General features: G+C 50.2%; 1 protein-coding gene across 1 annotated transcript; it reads right to left on the bottom strand.

Moving 5' to 3' along the window:
- Window positions 1-11381: 11381 nt before the first annotated feature.
- Window positions 11382-16847, bottom strand: LOC116781508 (hydrocephalus-inducing protein homolog). Its single transcript, XM_032677176.1, has 9 exons — window positions 16787-16847; window positions 15976-16055; window positions 15889-15926; window positions 15539-15683; window positions 14977-15198; window positions 13673-13833; window positions 13377-13489; window positions 12508-12790; window positions 11382-11678 (listed from the first exon to the last, which is right to left on the bottom strand). The coding sequence occupies exons 1-9, from the start codon at window positions 16845-16847 to the stop codon at window positions 11516-11518; spliced, it is 1266 nt and encodes a 421-aa protein (XP_032533067.1). The 3' UTR covers window positions 11382-11515.
- Window positions 16848-19000: the final 2153 nt, after the last annotated feature.

Genomic DNA, 19000 nt, shown 5'->3' with positions numbered 1-19000 from the left:
GGTCTTTAACAAAAGGAACACTATATCTGCACTACCTCTAGCCAACTTTGCTTGCCTTTGGTGAAGGCAAAAATGTTATTTTATTTTACAGCAGTTAGAGTTATCATCCCCACTACTTCATACTTAAGAAGAAGTCTGGAATCAGTCGGTAAAGACACAATTTTAAAAAACATTCACTGCTAAATTAAAAGGTATCCAAATATAAATGCCAATTCCTACACCTTGAATATAAAAAAGCAGAACTGTTAAACAAAACACATTACAAATTAAGAGGAATTTATTTTTTGAGACAATTACTTGTTATTTTATTTTCAGTTGTTAAAAGAAACCACTCAAAGCTATCAAAAAAAAAAAATAAAATCCCATAACATCTTTAAGAAAAGAGAAATCCAGCAGACACCCACCTAAAGCCAGAACTTTCTTTAGGGCACAGTGTGTATGCCAGAACCTGTTCTATACTGCACAATTGCTGCTGGGTTAGAAAGCCACCATAATCCAAATCTAAAATAAAGACACGGAACATTTTGCATAAAGGTGGACAAGTCCAGCGGTTGCTAAAACCTGTATTTCTATTTCCAAAAAAGGGTAAACTTATATTGTTGCAATGACAGATTCACATTTGCAGAGGAACCACTGAAAAATGTAGATTTACCTCCAACTGCAATGTTTAAAACCTGCACAGAGTTTTATAACCTTGCTCAAGGGTACACCATAGAAATCCAACAAATATGGCTAAACACAACCTCCAACTAAAACTAAAGTTCTTCATATTTACCTCGTGCTCTACCACAGCGACTTTTTATACATTCAGAATTACAATTCTGCCCTTACACTGGTAATTGCTGAATGTCAGCTAAGGCATAACAAACGTCAGGCATTCCATTTAAACTTGCATTTTTAGAAAGTCTTGCAATAGGTGTTCTACAACTTCTAAAATTATTAGGCACCGAAAAGAAGATAAAAAACGCTCCGGAAAGAGAAAAGACTGTGAGGTCTCTGCAAAACGCATAAACTGAACACTAAAACCAAACCTGACACCCAAGAAACGTTTTCAAAAGCTTTCCACGTAACACACAAATTCATCCGTTTCCTTATCGTGTAACTCATATTTCAGTAACTACCTTTTCTTCCCATAGTGTCGTCTAAATCGCAACCGTACTATTTTGCCAACGTTAAACTGCAGGCGCGGCTTGACCGAGCTTTGTTTTTTTCAAGCTTCCAAGTTTCTGCACTGCAGTTCCAGGCTGGTTTGCAGATGCCCCCCCTCGCCCGCCGCGCTGGGGGAGCCGCTCTGCAGCCCCCCCTGTGCCCGGGGCCGCAGCGGGGACCCAAAACCCGCCGCTGCCCCCTCGGTGCTGCATCGGGGCCGGGCCGTGCGGACCCCGCGGGTGCTGCAGGGCTGGGACGGCAGCGCCGCAGCCGCCGACGGGCACCGGGGCTCCCCCGGTCCCGCCGCTCCCCCTCACCCCCCACGGGCAGGACACGGGCGGGGGTCCCCGACACTCCCCGCGGGTCCCCTCAGCGAGCGGCGACGGGCGGCACGGGGGGGCAGGGAGAGGCAGCGCCCCCTCCCCCTCCCGGCTCCCAGGACATTTTGTTTTCCCTCCCAAGGACAAAGGACAAGGAGGAGCGCGTTGACTCCGCCACTTACCTGGCCAAGAGCAGCCCGCTGGCCGGCACCGGGGGCCCCGAGGACGGGGCGCTGCTCCCATGCTCGCCCTTCCCGCGGCCAAGGGCGGCCCCGCCTCGGCGCCATTGCTGCCCGCCCGTCCCAGCCCCTCTCGGCAGCCCCGCTCGCCGCCCTCCGCAGCCCCGCAGCCCTCACAGTGCCGGGCCCGACTCGGCCCTCGAGCGCGGCACTCGGGGCGCCGGACGGGTGTCCCCCGAGCGAGCGGCGGGGAGCGCGCCCGGGAGCCGTGCGGAGCTGCCCCTGCTCCCCGGCCATCTTGGGCCGTGCGTGTGAGGGAGCCGCCGCCATCTCAGCTCCTTCCTCCCCGCCCCCCGCACAACATGGCCGCCCGCTCGCTCCTCCCATTGGCCTCGGAAACGGGATGAATTCCACTCCAATCGAACAAGATGAATCGCAGCTACTCCAGAATAAAAAGCTGCGGGAGATCTGCCCAGCCCCAAAAGCACGGGGGGGGGGGGGGGAGGCAAAGGGAAGGAGGGAATCGGAAGAGAAGGACACAGTTGGAGTGTCACTGCCTGCTGGGAAAACTCCGCAGGTTGATGAGCAGGGACTCACATTAAGCCTCAGTTGAAAGCAACCTTGAGGGGGCCCTTTCTGATCTGTGGGGTCAGGCTGAGCCCCAGCTGGCTGCACTTTAGGAAAGGGAGCAGCAAAGAGGGCACCTCTGTGCCTCCCACTGCCAGAGCCTGAAGACACAACTGTTCAGGAAGGAGACTCACTTCTCTCATCTCTTGCCATCCACAACACCCCCCAAAACCAAGAACAGACACGGGGTGAGCTCACTGAAAGATGTGCTCAACAGCCTGGGAGAGGGGAAGAAAAGAAGAAGGCAGCACTAAGGAAAATGACAATCAGTTCAACACTGCAGAGCTTAGGGAAGAATTCTGGTTTCATTAGAACAACTCCCAATTTTCCACACAAGCACTTTTGCAATCCTACCCTTGTATCCCCATGAAATCATCTGTCTGGACAAAAGGAACTGGAATGGACAATGCCCATCTTACCACTGACACTCGTTAATTAGCTGGGTCACTGATGAGAGATGTAGGAGAGCTCTTTCCTCCTCCCTGCTCTATCCTGCTGTCTCCTTAAACTGCCTCTAGAAAGGAAATGGTCACAATTTTGCATTTAAGAACTTTGTTTAAAACATTTCCTGCTCTCCAAAAAAAAATGAGAGATTATATTATTCTGAAGTTAGATAGATATCATGCAAATGTTTGAGAATTTGAAATATTTTTAAATGTGATTTTTTTTCACAATGAGTTTTTTTTAAAAAACTACTTTTAATTTTTCTTTTCATTTTTAAATTCACATGAGGTGACATAACAGAATGTAAGAGAAGAAAAATGGAAAAGAAACAGAAGACAGAGAACAAAAAGAATCCCGTTGGAAAAGAATCCTGGTGGAAAGAAGCAAAGAAAAGACGAAGAGAGAGAGAAGAGAGATGAGAGGAGAGAGAGAGAGAGAAAGAAAAGAGAGAAAGAAGAGAGAGAAAAGAGAGAAAAAGAAGGAGGAGAAGGAGAAGAGAGAAAAACAACTGATGTATCTAAAGGACTGAAATTTGACATCAAGGAAATCTTGCAAAACAAGTTTTATGATGTGACTCTCAAGGCAATACTAAGCAAAATGGAAAAGCAAATCTGTCTCACGGGGAAAAATCCAGTACATCCAGGTTTGATCTTTTTTCCTAATTAATTCTGACCTAACAGCAGTTTGCTGTGTTTGCTGAACATTCAGTCCTCTAAGGAGGCCTCCTGGCTTCAGTGTTCCTTTCACTACAGATCACAGTCCACTGGACAAGAGTAGGGAAGATTTCTTTAATAACTCTCCCTGCTAAATTCATTCTACTTAAACACACATATCCCAGGGAATGCCACGTGTTTTTCAGCAGGATTTTATGTGTAAATAATATGTTTTCAGAGCATTAACTAAAAGGAAGCATGCACTAAAACCTATTTAACCAATGAGCTATTGCTTTTAAACTACCACAAGGTCATAAAAAAATAATTTCAAAGCTCTAAGTTTTCTAATTGTAATCAACAACAATCTAATGATGAAAGAAAGTCCATCTGAAGGGCTGCCATAAACCTGTGCACAGCCTTGCTTGTCTTTAAAGATCCTTTCCTTTGTCATTGGGTAACAGTGTCACTACCAAATTTTGTTGTGCAAAATTAAAATGTGGCCCTGCAATTAGAAATGACATTGTCTTACTGCTCAGTCTTAAAGGAGCAGTGAAACTCAGATGCAGTTTTATTATTTTATTATTTTATTATTCTTAACAAAGTCTACTTGTTAAGATTCGGTGCAACTTGACAATAAAATTGGAAAAGTCTAAAATGTGCTGGAAATGGACCTTTTCCCTATTTCTCAGTAATCTGTCACACAAACTCTGTACTGGATTTACTCACTTTCCTGAAGTCTTTCTGCTGGTTTGGACCCAAACCTAATCCAGCTGTTTGCAAGCAAACTCTTTCAAGTTGAACTGTATTTTTGAGCTGTGAGGTTTATGGGATTGCTCTTTTCTTGTTGTTTTTCTTTTCCTTTAAAATGCTATGGATGTCACTCTACACTCTTCTTACTCAGCAGTTACACCTACACATCTCTCAAGATCAAGAGTTGTTGGGCTCTCACTTGAGAATTCAAAACTGGCTTAAATTGTTTCCATTGGCATTTATTCAACCAAAGCTAATTCTCCAGGATGGCCATGAAAAGGGAATGCAAAAGGGACACAACCTACACCAGCTAGAAATGGAAAAGCTTTCTTGACAAAAAAAAGAACCAACAACCAACGAAAACACAACCACAGAACAAAACCCTCACAGTGTTCAGGGTGTATTTGCTCAATTCTCTCATTTCCAGTTGTTATGAAGAAATCAGCCAGAGGGGTTTAGAGCCTCAGTCACTGTAAATCAGCACCTTGGAACTGACTTTCTTACAGCTAAAGAACTTGGTGGCTTCTGGCTCAATATATTGCCAGTGGTTTCTATTACTATTATTAAACAAACTCTCTAAGTCGACAGTTCTCTAAGTGTTCCTTGTCAGCACTTCCAACTTCTATTCTAAAACAGGTTCCAAAATGCAGCTGAGTCTCTCTCTGTTCTTGGACTAGATCAGCTGTCCCTGATAGAATACACCCCCATTCACAGAAAGAAAATGAAGTACATCATACACCTCTCACCTTCACAATATGTTAACTGTACAACTGTTTTCATGCTCTAGTTCCTAAAGGTAACCATGTGACTAATTAGAAGCCAAAAGGAACAATTTTGTTAGGAAGAACTACTAATGCAAACCTATTCTTCTGAACTTCCAGTCCTCAGCTGAGATAATAATTCACATTTTGTTCAACAGAGTGTTTGTGGAATTGTTCCAGGCACAGAAAAAGCACTTTTTCACACTCACCTCCTGGAGGCCTGACAATTGTTACAGCATCATTCATCAAGCTGCCCTGGCTGTTGGATGCATTCACTTGCACTATGGAGTTAGAAACTGGAATCAGGCCTTCAATGGGTACCCATAGATTGAATTCCTTGCTGTTGCAGAACATCTGAGTATCATTCACCACAGAATAATGAGCATTATCTGTCAGGAAAAAACAAGAAAGGGGGGAGAAGAACAAAGGTTAGACCTTGTGTCTGCTACAATTCACTGTCCTTAGGAACTAAGTCTCATTCCTACTCAAAAGAAGACTTGCTGTTTATACCAATAACACACACACAAAACATTTTGGCTATTGGGGAGAAAAAATATTATTCATCATTTCTCCTGATTTTGGCAACAGTTTATGGTACTTGTAAATCTTGGAAAATAAACCAACCAACCCATGAAGCAACCCTGCAGCTGCAGAGCTGACTGCTCGATACTGCAAACAGGAGCCAGCTCTCAGAAATTACTGATCTTCTGAAAAGGTGTGGGATAACTGCAAATTCCAAATGTTAGTGTTAATTCTTGTGCCTATGATACACTGGTAACAATTTCAGAATTCACCAGGAAAATGCTCACCTTAGGAGTTTAGAAGCTGACTCATTGCACAGAGCAGAAAAAGTCCCCTGCAGTAACACCTGCTTTCCAGCACGGCCTGCAGTCCCCTCACAGATAAAGGATTGGAAGCGTTCAAGTGATCAGCTGAAACCATCAGAGGACACCACAGCAACCTCCATGTCCTCTGCAAACCTTTTAAGGTCTCAAACTTAAGATCAGACAATATTCTGCCTTACAGAAATAAAGAAACCCTTTCCAAAATACCTACTAAGACTAGAAAATTAAACAAAATTGCATGTCAGGGAACAATTTTTTTCAAATCAATGAAGAGTTCACTCACATATCTGAGAGCAAAGCTGAGCTCATTTAAAGATTATCCTGTATTTCCAACCTATAAAGCACGATATAAATGATTAATACTATCACTACTGTTCATCATTCCATGGAGAGCTCTCACAGGGAAGTCAAAGGAAATTCTCTGTTACAAACAACAGCAGAAGCACACAAGTCTAAGATCATAGGTATGAGAATGAGATTAAACAGTATATAACTATTAAAAATATTGTAAGTGAAGTCAGGCATTGTCACAGGTAGCAGATTCAATAGTCACACCTGAGTCCTCTACAAAACCTAGATAAGATGGAATTATAAAAACCCCAGAAAATCAACGTTTTAATTCATTGTTTAAGGGAAACTTCTTGGATTTACACATTTTTATTCCAAGTTTTAAATGAACTGTTAAAACTGAAATGCTATTAAATCTGAAAACGGTTTTCCAGTCTCCCACATTTCCAGGATGTGCTCTAACACGTGTGTGTGCAGCACATTTCAGTCCTGCTAACAGGACATTTCACCACAGAGGAGTGATCTGGATTTGCTTCTAATTTGGGGATTCCTACAAACAATCTCTGATTTACTTACGGTGCAAGTCCACACAATTCCATGAGTTTGGTGTTCACAGAGTGGCACAAAGGGTGTTTGTTTGCAGTGATTCTTCTGGTAACAGATGACAAACTTATTTTCTGAGGTTTTGTGGAGGGGGGGCAGTTTTGTCAAACTCTTTGCAAACCTGCCTTGTCGCCCAGTTCCTTATTGCTCCAATTCTCCCTGGATGACCCCGTGCCACAGCACCAGAGCACCCGGACAGACTCCAGCAGGGTGAAGCTGGGATGGTTTCATGGAGCCTGAGGGATTCACTTTGGATTTCCCTGAAGTTTACACAAGCCCCAGAGCCCGTTTTAGACACAGCAATGAAGGCAAAGCTTCTTCTCCTGCCAGAAGAACCACCACGTTTCCCACACTCCACACACAGAATCCTGCAGGAGCCAAGTTCTTTTGTCTGACATCACTCGGATGGACCCAGGCTGCTCAACCAGCACCACAAAAATGCATCCACAGTCCCTGAACTCAGCTCTTCAATTGGACATCAAACCCTCCTTCTGCACCTTTGTCAAACTGTCCCTGGGGGTGAGTTGGGAGCAGATACAACCCAACAAGGCACATTTCTCCTGTCACCCATCACAGTTTCTCCAGTGTCTGCCACTGAGTACTTGTGACCATCCCACAACAACCTGGGACTGTCATATGCACCCATTATTCTATTAACAATAAAGTCATTAGAAATGGCCAACTGTATATAGGACATATACATTCTTAAGGTTCTAGTGACCTGAAACACTTAAGGACTCGGCTGGCTGTGGAAAAAAGATGCGTTTTTGAAACATTTCCCCTCCAATGTGGAGGAAAGTTTAAAAATTAGTGTTGACAGACTGGCACACAGGAGAGATTCAAACTTTAAGCATAAAAGTGGGTTGCCTAGTAGCAATTTAGATGCCAAAGTCATGAAAAAATTAAATTTTTTCTATCTACAGTACAGTTTTAACACGTTAATAATTTTATTTTCATCTGCCTGAACCTGGAAGGAAAACATGTGTTTCCTCTGCTGATATTTTTATTCCAGTATTAATCTTTCTTCCAATGGCTAACTATACTAGATTTTAAAAAGACAGTTTTGAGTAACAGAATATGAATTAAAAGGATAACACTCTATTCCAAGTTGCCTGGATAACAACATTACTATACAGTAATTATACAATTAGCTGTAACATTAAATTCTACTTATAGCTGGGTGATTACTCGGCACTTATAAGAAGTATATAATTACTCAATAAGTAGAAGTATGTAATTACATCACCATTTGATTCAGCTCAGAAATGAACTTGCACATTTACAATGAGACAGACAACACAGCAGCTCAACATTTGCCATTGCTTCTAAAAAAAAGCCAAGGAGCACTTGCAAGTTTCCCAACCCGAACTTTACACAGACCAAAGGTGTTTTTATCCCTCTTCCCAGCCAAGCAACTTACTGCTGCTGGCAAGGAACATGTCAGAAGAACATTTTTAAAATGCAGGTCTTGCTGGGGCTGACTTGCAATTTGCAGCTTTGCCACTTCTCACTGCTTCACCTCAGCTTTCAGTGGGCTGGAAAATGCAGACCCAGAGGTTCAGCCTGACAGCCAGTGACACAGGGATAACCCTGTCCCATCATTCCATGCCAGTCCTGCCCAGCCTGCCTCAGGGGGGACCCAGCTGGTGAGGAGAAGTGGACGAGGCCTCTCTTTTGCCATTTTTCACGGGTGTTTTTCTCTCCATCCTGCTCACAGGTCCTACTGTAGCCCATCAGCAAGTCTGCTGCAGATCTAAACAGCAGGTGCCTCAGATACCCAGAAAGTCCTAAAAGACACAGTTTGCTTCAGACAAGTGGGTTGTACCAGATACCTCCTTGTTCCTGCACTCGGCCTTGTCACTGCTGCCAGGAACAGACCCCAGCACTCCAACAAGCAAGGTCTCTGCACAACACAGGAACAAGCGAAAAGAGGCAGAAAACAAACTCCTACATCTGGTTCCCCGTGTCCTTCAACACCTAAGACATTGCAAACAAAAGCTGAATTGGAAGGGGAGGAGGCTCAGAGCCACCATCTCCTGTAAGCTGTTAAAAAAGACTAAACCCTTTGCAGACGTGAAGGGCTTCCCGAAGCTCCTTCATCTTTCCAGATTTGTGCACAGGGATGGTTTTGTTCTTTTCCTGGCCTTCCAGCTCAGCTCTCCACAGCTCCCCCAAAGTATCGGAGGCCCTTCTTTCCCTAAGCCTGCTATTTGAGAAAAACCTCAGAAAAACTCTTCCCACTTGATTCGGAGTTCATACCAGATCAAAGGATCTCAGTTTTTCAGGGAAAGATCCAAATGAAGAAATTAGGGCTAAAGAACATCCATACACATACTTAAAAATTATGTCTACTTGAAACAAAGTCAAGAAATAAAACATGCTTACGTTAAAAAGAGACAAACACATATTCCATTCCAAATCACTGTTTTAAAGCCCTAAGCTTCAACCAGCACTCCGGCTGGGGAGCAGCTGTGTTTGAAGGTTCCCTGTGTTTTTGGGTGGACCCTTTGCAGGGGGCTCCCAAGCAGAGGTGCATTCCTGTCCCTAAGCCCCCCAGTAAAGAGCTGAATTAAGCTCCTGGGGGTCAGTAAATTCCCGCTGCCCTGGGTCGCTCCGCCAGGTACCTGAGAGGTGCCAGCCAAGACCTGCGGCTCCTTCAAGAGCGTCCGCAGGGAAAAGCAGGAGCGGAGGGACCCCGCCAAGTGCCACCCGCCGCCCCCCCGGGCAGGGCGGTCACCCCGCGCCGGCCGCAGCCACCGCGCCGAGGCCGCTCCCGGCGTGGCCCCAGCGCGGCGCGGGCTCCCTCCCGCGGCTGAGGCGCCCGGCACGGTTTGGGGCGGGCGGCGTGCGGCGCTGGGCTGGGGGCGGGGAGCGGTACCTGCTCTTCGTGGCGGTGCGGGCAGAGCGGCTCCGGCGGGCAGAGTTCTGCCGAGCCCGTGCGCGCCCGGCGACAAACCCTCCGTGCGCCCCGCGGGGAACAGCAAAGCTCCCGGGGCCGACCCCGCGCGCTCGGCACGGGCGGGGACCGACAGTTCGCGCGTGCGCCGATCGAGGGCTCAAAGCCCCGCCCCGAGCTCATGAATATGCAGCAGGGCGGGACATTTGCTCTGCAGCAAAGCCCCAGCTCACCTGGCACACAGGGGATGGACACAGCACCTGCTCGGGGATGGGCACTCACAGCTCTGTCTCTTCCCCACCACGGGGCTCTCCTTCCTCAGCAGCACCTCTGCCTTGCACTTATTCTCAGCCTCACCTCAGGGACAGCTCTGGGCTCACCTCCGCGCCACTTCTCAGCCTCACCTCAGGGCCTGGGCTCAAGGACAGGAACCTGCAGGGAGGGGACACGAGGTGCAAGCTGAGGGCTGCCTGCTTGCACTGGCCTGGGGGCTTCTTTCTCCTTCTACAACCATCCCAGAACTTAGCCTGCTTTGCTAACACCACACATTTACAGACTAACCTTGGAGACAGATATGGACAGACATCTCTATCCCCCTGGGGATAGAGCCTCAAGCATGTGCTGCCATAGGAATGGGAATCAGAGAATCCCAGAATCAGCTGGGTTGGAAAAGACCTCCAAGATCATCAAGTCCAACCCTTGATCCAACCCCGCCGTGCTTCCCAGACCATGGCACTGAGGCCACATCCACTCTCACCTTCAACACCTCCAGGGATGGTGACTCCACCCCCTCCCTGCCCAGCCCATTCCAATGCCTGATTACTCTCTTGGGAAAAAATTGCTTCCCAATATCCAACCTAAACCTCCCCTGGCACAGCTCAAGACCCAGCCCTCTTGTCCTACTGCTGCTGCCTGGCAGAACAGCCCCACCCCCACCTGGCTCCAACCTCCTGGCAGGGACTTGCAGAGAGTCAGGAGGTCTCCCCTGAGCCTCCTCTTCTCCAGCCCCAACACCCCCAGCTCCCTCAGCCTCTCCTCACACCACTTGTGCTCCACTCCCTTCCCCAGCCTCGCTGCTCTTCTCTGCTCCTGCTCCAGCCCCTCCAGGGCCTTCCTCAACTCAGGGGCCCAGAGCTGGACACAGCACTCCAGGGGTGGCCTCAGCAGCGCTCAGTCCAGCCCAACAATCCCTTCCCTGCTCCTGCTGCCACCCTCTTCCTCAGCCAGGCCACCATCCATTGGCCCTCTTGGCCACCTGGCCACACTCTGCCTCCTCTTCAGCTTCCTGTCCATCCCCATCCCAGCTCCCTTTCTGCCTGCCTGCTCTCCAGACACTCTGGCCCCAGCCCGGGGGGCTGCCGGGGCTTCCTGTGGCCAAAGGGCAGGACCCGGCCCTTGGCCTGCTGGAACCTCATCCCCCTGGAATCAGCCCATGGATGCAGCTCGGCCAGGTCCCTCTGCAGAGCCCTCCTGCCTTCCAGCACATCAACACAGCCCCAGCTTGGTGTCAGCTGCACATTTGCTGATGAAATGCCTGCTTCTGCAGGAGCTGCAGATGCTCACCCCAGCCTTTAGCCAAGCAACTGGAGTTCTTGGTACAGTCAGTGCTGCTCCCACATTAGTCGTGCAGAGTTCCTGGTGTGACCAAAGGGACACTTCACTCCCCCACCCATGACACAAAGGCCGAGGAATGGGAATTCCTAAGAGAGCAGAGCAGCCTGCGGAGCAATGGGGGTGATGTCTGATCACAGCTGCTTTCCTGGAGATGGCTGAGCCCCAGCTCCCAACCAAGCACCACACAGACACCTGCTCACTCCCCTCCCGGGGAGGTGGGAGAGAACTGGAAGAGTAACAGTGAGAAAACTCGTGTGTTGAGACACAGTTTATTAGGTAGTACATGGATGAGGTAGAGGTGGGTGTTGGGGCTTGAAGAGTAGCTGGGGAGGTCTCTGCTGAAGGCTGGGAAACCACGAGCAGGAGAAGCCATGGCACAAATGGTGTCACTCTAGTTTTGCTGACCGCTGCACCTTCTTCTTGGGTTTGCTGCTCTGGGTTTCACCTTTTTGCAGTGATGGAAAGCGTTTCAGATCAGCCTTCAGCAAACAGCCTTTCCCCATCACAAACACCCGTGGGCTCTTCTGAGACGGCTTCAGGTTAAGAAGTCTAGGAAGAAAGGCACTGGTATTAGCCAGATGAACATTTCCAGCCAGCCAGCTGCTCGCCTGTCTCCTCACAGAGCACACAGCGTCACATCCTCTCTCCAGGCAAGCAGCGAACAGCAAATGAAACAGAACTGCACTCCCTGCCATGGAGGCAGCAGAGGTGGAAGGGCAGAATCACAACCAGTTATGGGCCTGGGGACCAACTGTAGCACACGGGGTTCCAGGTAGAGAAGGAGGCTGTGCTTGTCCCATAAGGAAGCAGAGCTAGGGACTGGCTGGCCCCTTGACAGCCGTTCTGGATCTCCCATTCCAGATTTTGCAGCCCTGCAGGAGCTCAGTGTTTCCTACAGTGTCTTTTTCCATTGTCTCCACACAGATCCATAGACATCTCCACAGACATCTGGCCTTGGCCAGATGATCATCTTTCTGTGCTCCTGTATGCTGTGTGTTCCTGCTGCCTCTCTGGGGCTGGCTGTCCCCAGGGCTGCACGCTCACCCACCCCAGTCAGAGGGACTGAAGGGAGGTTGTCAGAGGATGGAGCAGGCTCTGCTTGGTGCTGCCCATCAACAGGACAAGAGGCAATGGGCAGAACCTGATGCAAAACACCTTCCACCTGAACATGGGGAAGAACTTCTTTCCTGTGCAGGTGACAGGTTGTCCAGAGAGGGTGTGGAGTCTCCCTCACTGCAGGTATTCCAGAACCGTCTGGACACAATCCTGTGCCATGTGCTCTGGGATGACCCTGCTTGAGCAGGGAGGGTGCACCCAATGGCCCGTCCTGTGATACCCACCAGGAGCATGGATTGGAAAGCACCTGGACATTTCCTACCTGCACAGCATTTCGGCCTTAAATTCCCCCACACGCGTCGGGAAGAATTTCACACGGAAAATCTGATTCTGGCCAGCAGGGATGGTACCGCAGTGGGGCTCGATGGAGAACAGCGGGGAGTCATTGACGGGAATCGGAGAAAATTCCAGGGAGGAGCTAAGGTGCAGACTTGGCTGGGGCTGAGTTGGCTGGGGCTGAGTTGGCTCGAGTGGCGATGCCTGCTGCACCAGCCTTGCACGATTCCTTTCCCAGAGATCCTCAGCAGTAGAGGACAAGAAATCACCTGCAGGAGGAAAGAGGACATCTTTCAAAGACAAAATCCTTTGTTCCCAACAACTCTGCCTCCTGCTGCAGGTGGATAGAAGAGAGCTGGGATGCACTTGGAGAGCCTCTGGCCAAGTACTTTCAGCAGGAGACAGAGTGGCTGGGAGCAGGGTCTCTGCCTGCAGCACACACTCCCGTGCCGGGGCAGGAGGCTTGGTTTTAGACAGTGACTTTGCATTTGCCCTGGAGTGGGGAACTGCATACAGACAGCGGCTGCAGGGCAGCTCACTTGTTCCACCCTTGTTTTTCCCAGTCTCAGAGACTTCCCAAAGAGGTGCCCTGATGTCCCCCTTCCTAGTCCTGACCCAGCACATGGCTGTCCCTGGAGCCCAGCTCAGCTCCTGTGCAGAGCACAAGTGGCAGAGCAAGAACAGGAGGGGCTAAAAGGCAGAAGGGGGAAAGGAGAAAACTCTCCAGCTGCAGCTGGGAAGTGGACAGGGATGAAAAAGCAATTAACGTTTTGGGGTGAAGTGGCAGGGTCTTCTCCCTAGGCCCTCAGCTACCAACTGAAATGACCCAGGCACCACCCAGAGCCAAACACTTACACGTCTGAGTGGACGAGAACGACCTCCCAGAACTCTTTGATGGTATTTCCTCCTCCAGATTCTCCTGCCAGCAGTATTTCAGGGCTACATTCCCTGTATTGGACATCCAGAAACTGAAAAACAAGGAGGAGGAATAAAAAGCAAGTACTAAAGTAACACTGTCTGGTGGGCTCCTGGTACCACCTTCCCCAGGCAACTCTGCCACGTTCAGAATTGCTGCCCTGGGTGGCCCAAACAAAGTATTTCAAAGTCTGGAAGTTTAGAAGGAAAGGGCCAACACGGTGCCCAGCACTCACGTGCTTATCTCTGTCTGGAAGAGCTCAGTCTGCTTCAGTTGAACCTCGATCGTGTCCAGTTTGAACTCGGCGTAGTCAGCCTGAGCACTGAGGACAAGCTCGACCTCGTGGCTGCTCTTCTCCAGGATGGTGTGAGGTGGTTCCGGGACTGCCTTGACCACCTGCAGGCAGAGGAGGGAAGAATCACTGAGCAGAGCCCAGAAAGCCAGGCTGAGCAGGGAAACCTTTTGGCCTCCAAACTTGGCCGCATAGAAAGGACATTCAGGTTTATTTCCCTGGAAAGATGACAAAATTGGACTGGTGTACTACGGTATTGGTTTCTACCCACTGATCAAAGCAGTCACCACCACGGCTATTAATACACCTCTGGGGATTCTGGCCAGCTGTCAGTCCCTGTGCTTCAACCCTGTAGAGTCTCTGACCTTTTCCCTGGTCCCCGATAAATCCAGCAGCTCTCGACATTAGGATTAAGTTCCCCTGCTGGAGCCCTGTGGATGGAGAAGCCCAGGACTGACTAGTCCTAGAAAGAACTTTTTCCTTCTTGCCTTAGGAGAAAGTGCTTTCCAGATGGCACATGTGGGGTGGGAGCTGGCTGTGGGCATTTTGGGATGTGAATGATCTCACTGGGAAAGTCTCCAACTGCTGATGCCCTGATGGGGAAGTTGGGTTTACAGGACTCACAATGATTCAGAAACTCAGAAAGAACCTTCACCAAGATAAGTGTGTTTGGCAATAATGATAGAAAAAGCAAGACTTTCTGGAGATGATGCTTCTCCAGACTCCTGCACAGTGCCTGGGCTACTCCATAATGAGATATCCCCCACAATACAGAGGCCACAACCAAAATCTCTGGTGTTGGTGTAGGCAGAGCTCAGAGCTCACCGGTGTACGCACAAGAGCACTTGTGCTGCTCTCCCCTTCAGAACAAGAGACAGAATGCAGTGGAATTAACTCCTTGTGGGTGACAAGGTACCAAATCACATGAAGAGATGTTAACACTGTCAAATGGGATAAAATCAAACATGACCTCCCACTCAACACGGGCTGCAACACTCGGCTCGTGGCACAGACCGGCAGTTTGCGTGTGGATAAAGGTCTCTTGCCCAAAGGCTTCCCCCTGTGGCGTGAGCCCACCCGCTCACTGCGCATCCGCCTCTCCCTAAAAGGCACTGCTGGTGAACCTCCCTGCTGGAGCCAATGCCCAGGGGAGGCAGGAGCTGCTCTGCCAGCAGCGCTGGTGCTCTGCTGCTGTCAGCAGGTCCTTTTGCAGCAGCTCGGTGAGCTTTTGCTGCTGTGCTTCTTACCCTCCGCTTCAAAGGCCAGCGGGCTCCCGGGAGTCTCTCGGTGGTATCCTCCCACTTCTCAGTGCGCATTCTGTCGTCCCAGTCGTAAACCTCCCCTGGTGGCAGCTGGTATTTGATCTTGGCCACCTTACAGTTCACAGAGTGCCTTTTGACGGTGACCGGGACCTTGGATTTCAAGGTCACTCTGATATCCTTGGCACAGCCAGGCTGGAGGTGTCCCACCTAGGGAGAACCAGAGAGTCAAGACCAAACTGGAATCACTGGCAAGGGCAGCACCGACAGCAAAAGGGACTGATATGGCGAGCAGCTGTGCTGGGAATCAGCACCTCAGTGAGGATTTATGTGAGATTTGATAGACCAAATATGAACAGAAGGTGCCACCTCCCAGAACGTGGAGCCTTTTCTGCTGGGCTGACAGCCCTGCCCCAGCAAAGACAGGGATTGCATCTCCTGCATGGCACTGGAACGGGCTCTCACTGGTATGTGGTGACTCCCTGCCAGCTCCCAGGAACACCAGGAAAGGGCCTGAGCAACTGGGAAAGGCAGGGCTGTCCCAGCTCACCTTGGGGGAGAACTGGAACGGGGCGTCTGCCAGCAGCCACTCAAACCGCATCACCTCCTCCTTGCTGCGGTTGGTGACTGTGAAGGTCTTGTCGAAGAGCTCCCTGACTGCACACTCCCAAACTCTATGTGATTCACTCTGACAGCTGTGAAGAAGGAGAGCAAGAGATCTCAGCATGCAGTGAGGTTCATCCGCCCCCCTCGCTTTAAGAGACACATGTATGTTCAGCTCTTCCTTGCTCCAAGCCTCCCTCCCTCCCTCTGGGAGGTCCCCAAGCCCGTGGCTGTGCCTGTGCCCAGCGACAAGCAGCACAGCACACACTGCTCTGTGTGCACGGCTGGCAAGCTCACAGGCCCCCCAAGTCCAGTGGGTGACAGCCCAGCCCTGGCTAGAGAGAGGACACGCATGATCAGACATTTTCCTCTTCCTCGCTCTACCTTGGCAGCCTCTCCTCTCTTGCCCTCAATGACGTCGTCCTCCAGATTGCCCTCAGCATTGCTCTTCTGGCTGTCTTCTGCTAGTGCAGGGAGGTTATCAAGAGTGAAGTCCCAGACAGTGCAGGATCTAAAACCAAAGAGAAAAGCCTTTTTATACTCCTGCCACCTTCATCCTCACACTCCTTCCCTAAAGGCCCTGAGCTTTTGGCAGTGGAGTTTTTGATTTACACGGAGTACAAGCGCTTTTTTATGTCCCACGGGTCAGCAGGCTCCAGAGCAGAGGCAGGACCTACAGTGGGACCATAGAGAAACCTCTCCCAAGTGACTCAGCTGAAGAGAACAATGCCTGGGAGCTGCCCTGCCCTGGGACCATTTTTAATGATTTCCAGACTGAGAAACTCTCTGAACAGACGGAATGCTTGGACACAGAGCACTCCCACTTTCCACATATGTGAGGGAGGCTGAGAACCTCCCCAGCCACAGAGATACTGCAGAGCTATTGTGGAACATCATCAGTGGCCTTGACAAGGCTCTGTGTTGTTATCACCTGGGGGACACACTGTTCCAGGGCCCCAGACCATGGCAAGTTCAGCATCTGAGCCTTGCAGCCTTTTACCTGCTTTGCTGGTGGCAGCTTCTTGCTCTTCAGGATCCTCCTAAACACCTTTTCACGATGCGTGACGTGGAAGTCCAAGCAGGGCACTCCGGCACCCCGGCTTCTGACTGAGCCTTCTGCAACTTCCCCTTCCTGCTGAAGACTCTTGTGGCTGCCGTGTTTTTTCAGAGGATTCTTCTCTCTCAGGAGACTTACTGCTCTTCTTCTCATCTTTGTGTTTAGGGGAAGACTGGGACTTGTCTTGCACTCGGTTCATGATACCCTGAACCCTGTCCCAGGATGACAGAATACGTCTGATCCTGTTCTGCGAGGACTCACAGATGTCAAACCTCAGGTCCAAGATCCTGTCCCGCTTACTCGGCGCCTCTGGGATTTTGGTTTCTTGCTGCTGTTGTTTTGCTGCTGTTTCTTTGGGCTTGCTGGGAACCACCACTTGGCTTTTGGTTTCCTGCTGCTGTTGTTTTGCTGCTGGTTTTTTGCTCTTCGTCTAGACCTCTGGTTTTTTGGTTTCCCGCTGCTGCTCTTTTGCGGGTACCTTAAAACTTCTCCGAGCGGCCATTCTTCTTCTTCTGCAGCTTATCTTGCTTTTCTGAGGCTCGTGATGATGCCTTTTTGCTTTCCTTATGCTCTCGAGCCAGCTGCTCCAGCTCCCTTCTGCAAGCCAAAGAGAAAACACCCCCGAGAGTCACCACCAGAAACCTGGGCTCGCTGTAATCCCAGCTGGCTCCGCCCTTCACTCCTCGACCCTGAGGCCAGGCAGAACTGTCAGACCATCTCCGTGGACCTTCCTCAACCCAGACAGCTTGGGAATATCCCAAGTGAGGAAGGCTTAGAGGCGACCTCCTGGGCCGGCCAAACCTAAGCCTTGCCATCAGAAGGTATCAACTGTGCAGCTTCTCCCCTGAGGTCCACCCGGACACCTCCAGCACGCTGCCAAAGGCTCATCCACCATCTCTCTGCAGGGATGACTGAAGTCCCCCCTCTCTTGGTTTCCCAGTTTAGACCTGCCCATGAATTGCTAACACCTACTTATCCCTCCTCCAATGCATACTTGGCTCCTTCAGCCCCCTTCTCCCTGGGCAGAGCCTGCTCATTAATGAGAATAATCATAGCAATCAGAAAGCAAAGGCTGCAGGAAGTCCCCTCCTGCAAATCAGGCTCTGAATCACCAGGTTTCCTGCTGGAACACAGCTGTGATCAGGGCACACCTGTGCTGTCTGTCCTGGGAACTGATTTGAAGCAGTCCTGGCCATCTCCTCCCAGTGCAACAAACATCAGCTTGGGCTGAGAGAAGTGCTGAAACACAGGCTCGCTTTAAGCAGCTTCCCCTCCCAGCTCCACACTCTTCCTGTGTGTCCTCCTGAGCTGGGCTGCCTTGCTGGGCCAGAGCTTCTCCCGGGTTCACCTGCTGCTGCAGCTGAAGGGCAGCCTAAGCTTTTATGGATGGTGCTCCACCCTAAGGAAAGCCCTGGCACATCAGCATTGCAAGGACTTCATCTAGAGCAGGACTGGGGTGAAAGCAAGCCAGCTCAGCTGTGTCCCACACCGGCCCACACCACAATCCTGTGGGTTTGGTGAAGAAGGAGGACGATGAAGAAGATGAGAACCAACATCACGCACTTCGAGACACTTCCGTGGGCAGTGGCAAGGCAGGCCCAGAGCCCAGCTCCCCACAGGCCATGTCTAAGCCAGAGGGCTCACGGCTAAAAGGGAGAGAAGATGTTCTCATCTCAACAGAGGAAAGTCCTTCCTCTCTTGGGAACTGGGGACCTGGACCTGGCCATCCTTGTGCTGCTTCTGGCCTTTGCTCTTGAACCCCTCTGAGCTCAACCAAGGTCCTTGGAGCAGAGAAGCCCTCCAGGGACACTACCCTGAGGAGTAACCCAGGGGAGGCTTCCTTACCTCTCCTTCCGCTCACGCTTGATTTGTTCTATTTTGTAATCAAGCAGAGCTTTCTGCTTCTCAGAGAGGGCTTCGTACTCGTCCACATCCACATCCCAGAGACGTTCTTCCTCTCTCCGGGCAGCTTCTTCCTTCTCCCGTGCTTCAGCACAGACCACAAGAGAAGCCATCAGTGACTGCAAGCAGAGCTTGGGGCTCCGGGTCAGCTGCGAGGATTCACAGCTCTTTCCTGACCCAGCCTCTCACCCTGCCAGGAGACACTGCGGAGCTCACATCCCTGCTCCAAAATTCAGACAGCCCCCCAAACTGTGGCCTGGCTCAGGTGCACCACGGCTGTGGACAGCTGGCTGGGGGCTGGTCACTGAGCCACGCCAGCTTGCACTTGCACCCAAGCTTTAATGAGGGAGATTAAGGTGAGTCTTACAGCCTCAGCTCTGCTGTATGTAAAGAAGCTGTGAGCTGAGTGCTGGCTACACTGAGGCAGAAGGATCAATAAAAAGATTTCTT

Source organism: Chiroxiphia lanceolata (genome assembly GCF_009829145.1).
Source record: "Chiroxiphia lanceolata isolate bChiLan1 chromosome W unlocalized genomic scaffold, bChiLan1.pri scaffold_48_arrow_ctg1, whole genome shotgun sequence".
NCBI classification, from domain to species: Eukaryota; Metazoa; Chordata; class Aves; order Passeriformes; family Pipridae; genus Chiroxiphia; species Chiroxiphia lanceolata.
This window is presented reverse-complemented; position numbering and strand designations above follow the sequence as displayed.